Source organism: Drosophila navojoa, chromosome 5 (assembly GCF_054131105.1).
Source record: "Drosophila navojoa isolate 15081-1374.11 chromosome 5, UAZ_NAV_1.0, whole genome shotgun sequence".
In the NCBI taxonomy this organism is placed as follows: Eukaryota; Metazoa; Arthropoda; class Insecta; order Diptera; family Drosophilidae; genus Drosophila; species Drosophila navojoa.
The window spans coordinates 11,438,510-11,453,050 of NC_142893.1; the positions used below are offsets into that span (position 1 = coordinate 11,438,510).

The 14,541-nt window shown below is 38.9% G+C and overlaps 3 protein-coding genes across 6 annotated transcripts in view; 2 read left to right on the plus strand and 1 right to left on the minus strand.

Annotated features, from left to right (window-relative positions):
- Sdc (Syndecan) overlaps positions 1-14,541 on the plus strand; it is a 137,219-nt gene that overhangs the window by 83,372 nt on the left and 39,306 nt on the right. The window lies entirely within an intron of this gene.
- Positions 1-14,541, plus strand: part of cv-2 (crosveinless 2-secreting protein) — a 141,457-nt gene that overhangs the window by 36,858 nt on the left and 90,058 nt on the right. The window lies entirely within an intron of this gene.
- Positions 12,491-14,541, minus strand: part of dom (domino helicase) — a 131,514-nt gene continuing 129,463 nt past the window's right edge. Inside the window, exon 16 of the mRNA XM_089262347.1 lies at positions 12,491-12,574. Coding sequence (XP_089118473.1) covers positions 12,506-12,574 — 69 coding nt within the window. The 3' untranslated portion in view covers positions 12,491-12,505. The remainder of the gene's footprint in view (positions 12,575-14,541) is intronic.

Sequence of the window (14,541 nt, forward strand, 5' to 3'; positions counted from 1 at the left end):
TCAGGTGTCGGGCGAACATAAATTACAATTTGAGTGGCCACTCGAGACAGTAACTAGATGGGGATCGGAGGGAGGTGGGGCCGTAGCGGTTGCTCTGCAGGACATAAACAACAGCCTGTGCGTTATAAACTGCACTTGGCTCACATTTTGATGAGTGCAAAACTATTTAAATTGCCGCGCCGCGTGTTGCCTATGCTCATTTGCATGAAAAGTGTATGAGAGTGTACGCACAAACACACACACACACACAAACACACACACACATCTACTCTCAAGTGCGTGAAGCTTTTAGTTAACCTGAGCGTTGGCATTGCTTTTAGACCTGGTTATTGCTGTTGGCAACACGCAATTAACAACTTTTTGATTAGTTGGTCAGCCGCGCGCAAAACTTTTGACATCGTTTTGCAGTCGGCGTGGCAAAAGTTGTTTACCAACACTAACCGTCGAAATTTATTTAAGCCAAAAACTAAGCTACCCACTCACAAATATTTAACTCTCACTTGATATTTGTTCACTTGCGTTACAATTTACAGTTGCATTTATTTGCAGGTGTATCTACGTGTGTGTGTGTGTGTGTGCGAGTGTGCGAGTGTATTGCACAGTTATTTGCGCAGCTTAAAACTTTGTTATCAACAAATGCGTAAATCTACCCAACCGAAAAAAGCGCAAACTTTACAATCTAACAAATACTCGAAAATGTGTATATGTGACTGTATGCGTGCATGTGTGAGTGTGTGTGTGTGTGTGCTGTGCTCGCGTTTATAGAGCTGTCTAACTTTTAGACAAAATATTTATGATAGCCAAGAAATCGCTTAACAACCTGTAAAGTTCAACATTGTGACAGAGAGTTGATGATTGCAGCTGTATTTTACACGCGAATTCGCCAACATATTTATATAGATCAAGTAGATGGAATAATTGATGAAATGCCGTGTAAATTGAGTGAGTGAAATGCCAGAGTGCATAATTAATTAAATTTAAATCAATTGACTTTGACTTGAGCTAAACTAAAGCCATTTTCCTCCTAGGTATTTATTTATTCATGCTCCATATAGTAGCTTATTTTCATAATAAATTGGATTATATTATAAATTAAACTTATATGTTTCTAACTAAATTCCATATAATTGCTGAAAACACAAGAGATTCTCATGGGAATACAAATGCAAGCAAAGATATTTTAGTTCAGTTGTGGCCTCAGGCAAATTGAATGATTTACTCGAGTCTGGCAGATATTTTCAAATTGAAATTTACGAGAATCCTAAGCCACGCAACACTTAAGCTTAGAAACTTGGTCGTCGTTGTCCAGCTAAGTGGCTGGGCATTAGGGTGCAGGCAGAGCAAGTACGCGTAGGTGTATAAACTTGTCATTTAACAGCTAAGTGGTCGTCCTTGGTCACAAGTTACGCCCACTTAAGAGCCGCCTCAGCTGGCCAAAAAAAATATTATGAAACTCGGAATGGGATCGTGTCATCAAACTGAAAAAAAAAAGAGATTTTTTTCTTCATTTATTATTTTCAAAGCGAAAAGTTTTCAGCCTCCGGGCAAAAGTTTGGATTGTAGGTTTTTTAGCTTGGGGTTTCGCTCTAATGTGTGCGGGCCACATAAGTGCTGGGTATTTGGTACTTATTATCGATTACCCATCAGGTGAAAATGTGACGTTTTTCCACGCTCTGTTTTCAATATGCTGTGCACACGCTAAGCTTTTCCTTTTTTGTTGGGAAACTTTGTCAAACGAAGGCGGCAAAGGATAACAACGTTGATGTGACAGTTAAGTAGCACACACACACGCACACACATACACACTCACACACATACTCGCAGAGTCACTCACACACCCTTAAAACTGTTGCCGTTGGTGTGCCATAAAACTTTATCTAAATGGTTAAACCAAGCGCACGCTCATTCATTGAGAACAACGTGAGCTAAGGAGAGGTTGAGAGTGTGTAAGTGTGTGTGTGTCTGTGTGTGTGTACGTAGTACGCAGCAGTAGAGACTTTCATTACTTTCATTATTTAGCGCTGCACAGCGCAAACTGAGCGATTTAGTTTAATTGAAAGGCATTTGATGAGATTTTAGTTGAACGCATTTAAGGCGCTTAACTCGTGGCCCATACAAAGCGCAAACTTAAGATGATTTATCTAAGAAATTTAATAGAATTTTATACAGTTTGCAAATGCCATTGCCATTTGCCCTTATCTCATTAGCACTCACGTTACAGCTGCATGGCATGGAAATGAAATATTCAGCTCAATATGCTAACTATGGATTGATAATTCTGTTGTCAAACTGTTGCAGCTTTAATGCAATTAGAAACCCAACCAAAGCTGAATTTGAAATGAGAAGAAGAAATTGGCATTAAAATTGCAATTGAATGTTAATTATATAGTGCTCTATATCTATATTTATTTGTTTACTCAATATAATTATATTATTATTTATTTGTTTTTGCTTACTAAAGTAACTATTTGAGTCTCGCTCAACTCTAAGCCCATTTGCCTAAGAAATCAACTTGAAACAGCAAATTAATGCCGTAAAGCCCTCTGTGCTTGCCTAACGTTTACAGGGTATTAAGAAACGCTTTCAATTTGCATGACTAGCGTCGCCGACGAAAAATTATGCAACACTTTTGCGCTTAATTAGGCAAGCAGCAAACACAAAATGAAACTCAAGAATTCATCAGCATCAATTTGTCAAAGTTCTTTCTTGTTTTTCTTCATCTTCTTTTTTTTTGCTTTCATTCGGATTTTATTATTTTGGGCTGACTTGTCTTTCAGAGTTTTAGAGTAGGGTTTGGCAAGAACGTCTCAGAAGGGTCTGTGGTGTTTTGCTGCTGTCTATTTTGACACGTTTCGCTGCTCGTTTGCCCCACGGCCCACGGGCAACGCACGCGCTGTTTGTCTTGTTACGATGTCGGCGGCATTTTGTGCGTTTTAATTATCAACTCCTCGACTGCCCACAGAACAGAACAAAAAAAAAAATAGAAAAAAGTAAAGAATGCCGAGCATAAATGTTTCCTTTGACAAAAAAAAAGAAGGAACAAAATTAAATGAATTTCTTAACCAAATTCTATTGAAGGGTAAGCTGCTGAGCAGGAAGCTGCCACTGTCTTTTCATCATTGTTTCTATTTTTAAAAGCGATTGCCTTGAGGCTCAATGAGTTTTTTGTAAGGTGATTTTATAACAAAATTACGCGAAACGCTTTTATTTTAATTTTACATTTAACAACACAAGAAACGCAAATTAAGAGAGATTTAGTGTTCGACTCAGTCTGTAAATTCTGCTGTTTTTTTAGTAGTTTTTAATAATTTGTGTAAATGTGTATCTAGAAGAGGTTCGCATCAGCCTAACTAATGGTCTTGGCAACAGAGAAATTCAATTCATTAATAATATAATATATAATATGATATATAAAGAGTCAAGAAAAAATAGTTATACTCTAGATAAATAATATACATTTATATTATTATAAATATTATATATTTTATTATTATATTAATAGTATAAATATGGATAATAAAAGCTAATAAATAATTGTAACTATTCTTGATAATTTAGAATAATTAATAATTAAGAATATTAGTAAAAATATTGCATAAGATTTATATATATTTATATTATATCTTCTCCAGAAACTCTAATGCCCTTTTAAATATAATGTTGCCTACTTTTCAGCTGAAAAAAAAATCCTGAATGCCGCATACAAATATGTAAGCTTATTACTAATCACACAAATTACAGGGTATATTCTAGGTCGGTTTGTGTTCAAGTTGAAGTCGCTTCGTAATGCTGTTTATTGACAAGCTTTTTGCGCGAGCTTCTGCTTTTAATGAGTTCCGTTGAGCTGCTTAGACGCCGCCTACGGAGCGCCGTCTTGAAAGACGAACTACTGAGCTGAGCTGAGCTAAGCTAGGCTGAGGGTAAAGTTTGTGCCAGGAACTTGCTATTAGCATTCCGCCTTGACCAAGTTACGGTTTTAAATTAATACACACACACACATACAAGGAGTGTAAAATGTAGTTAAACATAAACAAATACACGCCCAAACCAGAGCAAACTTTGGCTCGCAAGAAATGTGCCAAATTGGCAGTTGTTGCGCCTCTGCTTTTTATGGGTGCGAAAAGTTTTGGTTGCCTTTTCGACAGCTTTAATTAAGAAAATTTGTGTTTAATTTATGGCCAGGGCCGTGCACAGTTTGTAATTATATTGCAACATTCAGTTGCGGCTCCCTTTGCGTCGCGCAATCAGTCAACTGGCATTCGATGTGAAATAAGTTGGTACAGAAAAATAATCGAAGTTGGCAACTTGGAAGACGGAAGGCAGAGAGAGAAAGAGAGCGGGAGAGAGTGGAGCCAAGGCGGGCTGGCAAATAAAATTGTTAAGCAAAGCGACAACGGCAAATGGAATTTTAATTCAATTTGAATGTGCAGCGCTCTCTCTCTCTCTCTCTCTCTCTCTCTCTCGCTCTCACTCACTGATTGCCTTGCCATTTCTCTGCATCTTTTTACAGATCTCTGCCGTTCTCTCTCTCTCACTCTCTATTAACGCTGACATCCTGCGGGCGCGAACAGTTAAAGTCGAAGTCTTTTCGCGCTGTCGCTGTGTGCGTGTGCCTCTTTCTTTTTTTTGTATGTCATTTCGCAGATTTCTTTGTTTTCACTTTGGCCATTCTCGGACGCCGTCGCCAGAGCGCCATTTTGTGTAATGTAATTTCATTAAGCCCTGGCGACGGCTCGAACAGGACATGGCTCGAATATATGTTTAATTAACGCAATTTGCTGGCCGTCAACATTGTACAGGGCCAGAAATGCCATGGCTGCTGCCTGGACTACCTGGACTACCTGGACTGCCTGTGCTGCATTGCACAATAAGGCAACCATTGACAATTGAAATTCAGTTGTGTTGCCATAACAAACCACCTGCTGCTGTCACTGCTGCAGCCAGCAATTGTTGCTCCCCCAGGCGCAATTGTATTGCACTCCCGCTGGCTTGGAAGGTGTAAATGCATGTGCTCCAGCACTTGTCTCCCCACCCGGTGCGCGCCACGACAGCAACTGTCAATTGTGTGCGGCAACGGGTCGAGAACTTAAACTCATTAGCTGTCACCAGGGAGGTGCCACAGCCATGCAGCCACAACTAAGTTGCAGCCAGCTCACATAGCTTTATGCATTTTTTAGCTGCTGCTGCTGCTGCTGCCGAGTAGCTTGCCACAAATTTGGGTCAACTGCAGCGCTTGACTCTTGCCCAAGAATTTGTGCCTGCCGCAGAGGAGCTAGTTTTATGCCTTCCATCTTATGGCCAACCCGAGGAAGGGAAAAAACTAGAGCTTGAAGCTAAAACAAGCTAAATCGCTTACGTTAACAAGTGAAAGCACACACAAAATTTCACATATGCTATGCGTGCGTACATTTTTCTCTTTCACATGCGCTGCCTCTCACTCTCTCTCTGTCTCTCCCTCTTAAGCATTGCAAATTTATGGCTGCATTCTTTTCAGGTGCTCCACAAGCTGCATAAAAGCTATGCATTAATTTTGATTTAGACCCAAAGCAATTGTTTACAGTTTCTCTCACATGTTGTACAAAGTTGCAACGGCATAGCAAAAAGAAAGAAATCACCTGTTCGTTGAATATCCTCAACTGGCTTGAAGGCAACATTCTTTCCTTCTTTTCGTTTTTCCTAACTAAATTTTTGTTTGCCCTTTGGCTATTTAAATTGTTGTCAACTAACAAACTGCATGCAGTGTGATGCACATTTAATTGTAGCCAAAAGCGATTTGAATTGATTTTATTTTGTAATTTGTTTTTTTTTTACGTGCCTATACATAGCATGTTTGAATTACGCTTTAAATAAAAATATATAATATAATCGTAAAACTATTTGAAAGGCAGCTCAGTAAAGCAATTTATATATTTGATGTAGATAAATATATATAATTAATGCAAAAAATATGAAAACTGTTTTATTGATAGTAACAGCTGCTGCTGTTATAATGATAATATAATTAAAATAAAATAAAATATATGCAAAATATATTTAAGATATGAGCTGAATAGTATAAAAGACAACAATAATTTAATAATTAAAATTTTCATATATTTTGTATTTTATTTCAAGTATATAAATTTCCATTTTAGACAAAGAAATACTTTAACAAAATTATCAATAAAGATACTATCGCAATTGCCACAATGAAACTAGGGATTATCAGATTATAAATCATAGAGCACAATACATGTATTTTTAATCTTTCTCGAGCTTTTACAGAACATTTCAGAGTGCAATATATGTACCTGTTGGCTTTTATCAAAGAAATCTAGCAGCGCACATGGTTAATTATAAACTGAGTTTACTGTAGTTGCTGTTTAGCACATAAAGCTGGTTCGTGTTTGGCTGAGCATTTTTACCTGGCCATTTGAGTGCCACATGCGACGCGGCAATGTTGCAACGTCGACTTTATCGTATTTAGCCGTGTGTTGCAGCAGCAAGTAGGCGGCTTTAAATTAATGTTAATATATGTATGTGTGTGTGGATATACAGAGCTAAGTCGGCACAAATTAATGAGAAATTATTGCCATCATACTCCCCATCTCGCTCTCTCTCTCTCTTTCTGTGACTTTTTTTCATGTTGGTGCACTCGAGCTTGTGCAAATTCGTGCAGCTAACATGGAAAATTCTAAAGCCAAAATAATGCGCCTTTTTTGGGTTAAGTTTTGTTTGCAGCCATTTAATTGGCTTTGGCAACTAATTAAAATCGTGTGAATGGTGCAAAGGGTATTTTAACAATGCGTTAAAGTAGAAGCTGATGCTGAAGCTGAAGTTGAAGTTGAGGCTCGAAGACAGACTGCATTGTTGACAGTTGGCAAAGTAAGCGGCTAAGCAGGGCAACAACAATATCGTAGTCAGCTCTTGCTGCTATTTCAATAAACAAACATGGCCAGAATCGCTGGCAAATACAGACAGAAGATAGAGGATGGCATACGGCACAAGAGTCAACAACCCTCACAGGCGAATCGAGCAAATCAAATGTAAACAGAGCCGCAGAGCACACACACACACACGCACATACACACAGAAACACATAGAAAAACATATAGGGACACACATACTTATATACAAATATATGTGCAGCAACCATGTGTTGACAGCCATTGCAATAAAATGAAAAGAAAAACTTTACAGGCAGAAGTTATGCCAATGATTGACTAGCTAATACCCTGTAGAAAGTGGATGCTATAAAGGCGAAATGAAAGAATTTTAATGTATTTGTGTGCAAATATATGAATGTTAATATATAAGACATAGCTTTAAGCTTCTGATCTGTAAGCAGTAAAAACTTAAAATAGAAGGAAATAACATAAGGTGTAAAAGTAATCAAAATTTCTTTTAAATTCTTAGTTCACTACTAAAACTTCACTTTAAATAGTCAAAATTTTTAATAACAAAGCAAAAACCAATGTAGAACTAATTATAATATTAAATATATAGAAATAAAATGCAAAACTATGCAGAGTTGGCGCTTTTCATAAAGTTTCTTTCCGAAGAGCTTATGTTGAATGTATTGAAAAATCTGCCTGGCATATAGGACAAGTGCTTAAGTCTGTTTTTACCTAGTCAGAAAATGAAGTGTAGCCTATATACCAGCAAACTGCTGGGGGGCAACAGAACAACACAACAAAGGCAGCAGGAGCAGCAGCAGCAGCATTAGCAGCAGAAGCAGGAGTATCAGCAGGAGCAGGAGCAGCAGCTTGGCTGTTTAATGGCCCTAGCAGTTCCTAATGCTGGCTGTTCTTGTTGCATTTGCTGCCTGTGCGTGGCACGAAGCATTGTGCAACATGCAACACGCAGCACTCACAATGGGTATCGGCACCCCCCGTCAGCCCCAGCCATTGCTCTAAAGGGTCTGACAAATAGTCAGAAGAAATGCTTATTTTATTTGCATATATTTTAACATTTTGCCAAAGTAGATACAAATTTAGAATTGTGTGTGTGTGTGTGTGTCAGGCTCAGTTGCAGTGCGCACAATAGAGAAAAAGAGCGAGCTGAATGTAGCAGGAAATGTAAGCGAAATATATATACATTTGCTCGCATTTACAGGGTTATATATCCAGTACACACACACATACACATACACACATTTATATAAATGTGTCTGTGCATGTCTTGGCATTTCCATGTCAATTAGTTTTAAACTCTCCAAATGCCGCTTGACATCAAATAATAAGAAATATAAAGAATTGTATTGACAGCAGCTGTGAGCAACATGAGCGAGCGATAGAGGGGAGGAGTGGGAGTGTGGCATATGTGAGTGAGCGGAGTAGGTGTCGCTGTGCGTGGCAAGTAGGTGTTAATGTGGCTGACACAACATTGAGTGCAACTGCCAGCAAATGCAAACAACTTGAGGCAGTTGCAGTTGCTGTTGCCGTTGCCATTGCTGCTCCTGGCTATTGTTCTTGTTGTAGCTGTTGTTGTATTGCCGCTGGCATCGCTTTTGTCATTGTCTTTTGCTGGCAAATATTATCCGCGTTGTGTGACAACATTGTTTGCCTCAGCGCTGTCACGTCTGCTGTTGTTGTTCATGTCGCGCTCGACAGCAAATTTTTGTTGCATACCTTTCAGCGCAGCCCTTTGGCAGGTGGAGCAGGCTCAACCAACGCACGTGTCTGATTGCCTGCTTCTGTTGCCTACGCTCGTTCTCTTCAGCTCTCTCGGTTCTCGGTTTTTGGTCAGCTTTAACTGGAATCAATTTCACTCAATGCAGCACATACACACTCACACACACGCATAGTAAGTGCAATTATGATTCTGTGTGTATGTGTGTGTTTGTTATACATACACGGCAACCGCTGGAGCCTTTTTGTTAAGCAATAGCAAAATATTTGCCAGCTCTTGCAGAAAATTGCAAAAAAATTGAGGAAAAAACAGGAGAAATGCATTTTTATATGTAAATTTGTATCAAGAAAGTGGCGTGTCTGCGTGTGTGTGCGTACTTTGAGTGCTTGCTCTGCATGCTGGATAAAAGTGGCGAAGAGCAATGAAAATTTACAACCTGCTGCTGCACAAACTGCTCTTGAGCTGATCATCATCAGTCATGGCTCAGTGTCAGGCTTCAGCGTTGTCATCGTAATCGATCAATATTCAATTACAATTACAATTACCATTACCCGCACAGTAAACGGTACGAAAAGTGAATGGCAACATGCCAGTGCCGATGCACCTCTGCAACACTGCACCACTGCACCGCTGCTCCACTGCACCGCTGCACTACTGCTTCGTTCGAGCCACCCAAAATGCCGCCTACAATTGACAAACTGTTCGCGACCTGACTCAACCTGCGCCTGCCTGTCAGCTGCACAATTCAATTGCAATTTCCCTCACTGAATGGTAGAAGGAGAAAGGGAGAGAGAGAGAGAGAGAGGGCAGCACAATGGAGCGTTGGGGTACAGTGGATTCGTGTCACAAACTGAGTTTATTTATGCAGCTGACCCCGTTTGCCAGTGGCCAACAATACATGTAATTCAATGGACTGACCCAAGTAACCCCAACCCCAAATTTATGAAAAATCGAATTGAATTTACGCCTGACAACTTAATGTCGCCTTGTCATGTTTTGTTAAGACAAACCTAGTGGAAATTTGCAGCTTAGCTGAACTTGAACTCAGACAGGCGAGAGACATGCCACACGAAGACCCATTAAGCTAGACGACAGACGAACTTTGCCATAATTGCAATGCCAAAAGGCAAAACTTTGCACACATTAAAGCCACAAAACTTAAGCCGGATATCAAGTTTCGACTGCTCGGAGATGATGGAAGGCTTTCAGCTACGAAATGGCTGGCACAGCAAACTCTGAACAGACATCAAAACATTTCCCAAGCCATTTCGGCATGTGGTTAACTTATTGTGCGCGCATAGAGTTGAAATAAATTTATAAAATTTTTAAATATCTTGCTTCAATTTCAGCGGGAAATAAATCTTGATAAGCGGAAAGCAAACTAAGAGTTGAGAAACTTATTGGAAATAAGAATTTGGGGTATAGGAATATGATATAAGATATATAAAAATCATTTACTCAGTTTGGCTTTATGATAAGCTCTGATATTGTCTTGATAAAATCTAGCTTTACGTTAGCTTGAATTACTTTGTTGATATATTCCACTCATACAGCACGCATAGATTCTAATTGATAACCTTAGTGCGTTGCGCTTTAAGGCTCCAATTGCTGCTTATCTGCTTGTTAGCTAGTCAGGCATAACGCTCGTTCAGCCACTCGGATGGGATATGCTGGCTGCCTGAACTGATTCGCTCAGTGGCTTTTAAGTGAACCTGACTAGCAACTGGGCTAGTCGGCAGTCGGCAGTCGGCGGGAAGTCGGTTCGCTGCATTGGAAATAGAGGCAATCAATGGCCGTTTTCATAACTTGTTTTTGCAGTGGCAGCACTTTAGTAGTTGCTGCTAATAACAATTTTTTCTAAGCTCTCTTTGCAGCACACGCATAACTTCATTATGCTCGAGTTGTTGCATGCAACTGGACGTAGGGGGGAGGGGCGGGGACTTGAACTTGTGAAGTGCATAGCTCTCGCGTTTTCCGCATCCGCGTTGCTCAATGATCCGTGTAAGCACAGAAAACTGCACGGGAAACCAGAGATAAACAGATATAGAAATACGAAACGCTTGCCACCTCTTTACAGAACTCTTTCACTATTTCTCTCTCTCTCTTTCACTCTCTCTGTGCACTGGCTGCGGCTGCGGCTGTGGCTGTGGCAGTGGCAGTTGAGCAGCGCCAGAGGGCAGCCCAGAATGAAGCTGCAGTCGTGTATTGATTGTGATAAATGTCCTTTGGCACGCTTTGGTTGCTTCAACAGCTACCGCAAAGTAAAAGCAAGAGAGAGAGAGAGAGAGAGAGAGAGAGTGCAGAAAGTCGTAACTGAAGAGAATCTGAGAAATCGTGTGGTTGCCGCTCAAAGTTGTTTTCGCCTTGAAGCATAAATTCTCCTCAGTTTCTGTCAGCGAAATAATTTCTAGACACAACTCATTAAATATTAAGCACTTGTTTAGCAGTCAGCCGGAAATTTACACTGCTGTTTAATTACATGTGCAATTTATTGACACACATACACACACACACACGCACACACACAGTTACACACATACATACCTACTCACACACGCTATGACGCGCTGGCAAACCAAACAGCATCCAATTTTAATTAATAAAATCCAATAAACCACCCAAAATACACACACACACACACACACACACTTAAGTGGTTAGCTGTGTGCGAATTATAAGCGCAAAATGTACATAAAAATAAGAAAATATATAGAATGATGTCAGCTGTGGTCGGCTATATGCGAGAGTGATAGACTAGAGATGCTCTGTAATGAAACTAAAGTAGTTGAATGTTAATAAATATATATCATTGTGTTATATATGCTCTATTATCTTTAGCTGTTTCCCTTTTGAATGTAAATTATTACATACTCAATTGATTGCATACAAATGGAATATTATTAACAATTCTCTCTCAAGTGCATACGCTCAACAGCTCTGTATTATTAATGATCCTTTTAATAACTTTATTTCATACAGGGTATGCACTCTCACTCACACCCATGCTCACATGCCCACATACACACTCATCCACCACATTCACTTCCATTCAAATGAGAATGTGCACCTCAAAGTTTTTGCATAATTAATGCAAAAATTGTGTTTGCTCAATGCTCATTTCCCAGTTGAACTTAGTTGGTCGGTTGGCCCTGCCCTCACTGTACAGTGAAGCCCAAGTCAATTTACCTGTTCAACATATTAATTAGTTTTTTCGTATTTTTTTGTTTTTTCTCTCTCTCTCTTCCTCTCATATGGGAAAAGTTTGTGGCTTAATGAGGGAAAAACTGGCAGCAGGACTTTTCAACTCACATTTGACAGTTGACGCTGGACACGCTGGCAATTCTGAGGGCATATTTCCAAATGAGACGGCGAATTCCGAACGGGAATTCGTTCGTATTCCCTTAGCCTGTCAACATGTCAAATAAAAATCAAATTTCAAATGAATAAATACCCAAAACGAAAATGCGAAACGCAATGAAAATAAATTATAGAAAACTTTTGTAATATAAACTACGAATCGAACAGATGATAAAAATGATGATAATGTTGATGATGATGATGGCAATGATAACGATAACGATGATGCCAGTGAACGTTGAGATGCCGAGCTGATGAAGGCCACTCGAGCATTTCATTCTGCAAGCAAATCGCTTGCACACAATTCCCGAAACTCCCAAAACGAAATGAAATGAATGACACAGAGCACAGCTCAAGATGAATGAATGAGTGAAATAGAAGAGAAAAGAGAGGGCAAAATAAAAACATTCCTATATATACTCTCTAAGATTTTTTAGCAATTCTTTGAATTGAGGTTTTCTTTTTATTGTTGTTGTTGTTCGAGTCGGAACAATTCACTTGCGTTTATTTGGGGTCTCTGTTTGCCCACGGTGTTAGCTCATTTCACGGCTCTGAGGCAGACACTTTTGGTTAGTTGTTGATGCTGATGCTGTTGCTGTTGCTGTTGCTGCTGCCAAGAAATATATTTACCATAAATCAACATCAAAATGTTTGATGATGCGATAAATGGCAAAATAAAGCAAAAGGCGCAAAACAAAAAAAGGAAAAGCAAAAGCAAAAGAGAAAACGGGAATGCAAAGAAAAAAGTACGAAATTCATCAAATATAAACTCTAGATACATTTCAAATGCTTTACACACACACACACGCACTCACACACAAATATATGTACGTCTGTATTCAGTTTAAATCCCCTTGAAGGCCGACTTTAATCAACATTGCGTATTCTTGTTACTTGTGCACGTAACTTTTAATTACTAAAAGTGTCATAATTTACATAAATTTATTATCTTTGACGTTGCGTATCTGTCGGCTAAGCCGGGCCACAACCGGGAAGGACACACGCACACACACAAAAAACCTATGCTTTAAACTTTTAATTAAATTCCAACTTCGTTTTCATCCTCTTATTGCTGTTGTTGTTGTTGTTGTTGTCGTCAGCCGTAGGCTAAAACTGTCCTCACCCTCCACCCAGCCCTTCAGCTTCAAATGAAGTTTACACGTCAACAGTTAACGTGATTAGTGCTGCGAACTGACAACTTGTCTGTTTATCTATCCAGGCACATCTATTTATTATGAATCTGTGCGCTTGAAACTTTCCAAGAGCTAATTAAATATTATGTTAAATAACTTTGGAATTGTTTTAAGTTCAATTAAATGTTACTAACCGTTACATATAGCTGCAGTTAGTTAAATACCATGCAATTGACAATGTGCAAACGTCTGTCTGCAAAAACAAAGAAAACAAAAAACATTCGAGTGTCACTTAAAGCTCGTGTTGCTTTTCGCCCTTTAATTAAATTGTTAACTCAGCCCACGTGACGCCAGGAGACAGACAAATGTGCTCCAGACGTGTGAGCATGTGCGCACAGTTGATGTCTCAACACGCCCAGCACACACACACACACACACACTCGCACACATCTATATATGTATGTAACTGTGAGCCTCATCGTCTTTGACATCGGTTGACTATTAATTAGCTAAACGGCAAATTCATGACCTTTAGACAAATTGACACTCGCGATAATCAAAGGTGAATTACGTATGGTTTTGCTACGCTACGAATTTGCCAAATTACAATGTCAGCCAAGCCAAGTTGTGGGCGTGTGTGTGCGTAATAGATGAGTGTATATTGTGCTTAGGCTCGACGCAAATTTATTACAAGAATTCCAATTTTTCTCTCTGTTAAATATCAATCAATCAACACAAATAATTTATCATGCTCTGCTCTGCCTGCATAAAGCATTTGATTTTCGTATATTTAGTATAAATTTATAAGATTAAAGCTTTTATTTAAAATGTTAGTCGCACGTGTGTGGCCAACGAAAACAACGTGAAACAACAACAACAAAAGGTGTAAACTTTTCTAATAAAAGAGCTAAAAACATCCGGGAAAAAAAAGACATGGGAAAAATACAATTGATATACCCTGCAGAAATTTAAGGCAGCATGACCTAGTTAGGTAATACGAAAAGTGTATCAGCAGAAGTAATAATGATATATATCTGACTGGTTATATATTGTCTGAGGAAGAGCATGTTGTACATGTATTTTATAGATATTTTTATATAAATTTAAACTTGCCATATTCAAAGTGAATATGCAATATTTGAATATGAATAACTTTTGCTTATATATAAAAATAATTTATAAAATATATATATTTATATAGCATAACAGAGTATTTGCCAGTCTAGCAGCTCTTAGAATGCTAGACCCTGAATCCTTTTATTTTTTTTTATGCCACTGGCGAAATGTGGGCTACTTGTAAAATTTCATGTTGTTTACCATGTGTGTTGTACGGTTTTTAATCATGTCGGCGTGTGTGTGCGTGCGTGTATGTGTGTCTCTGTGTGCGTGCATGTAAACAATAACAAATTTTGCATAAAACGTTTATGCGGACGGCATTGCA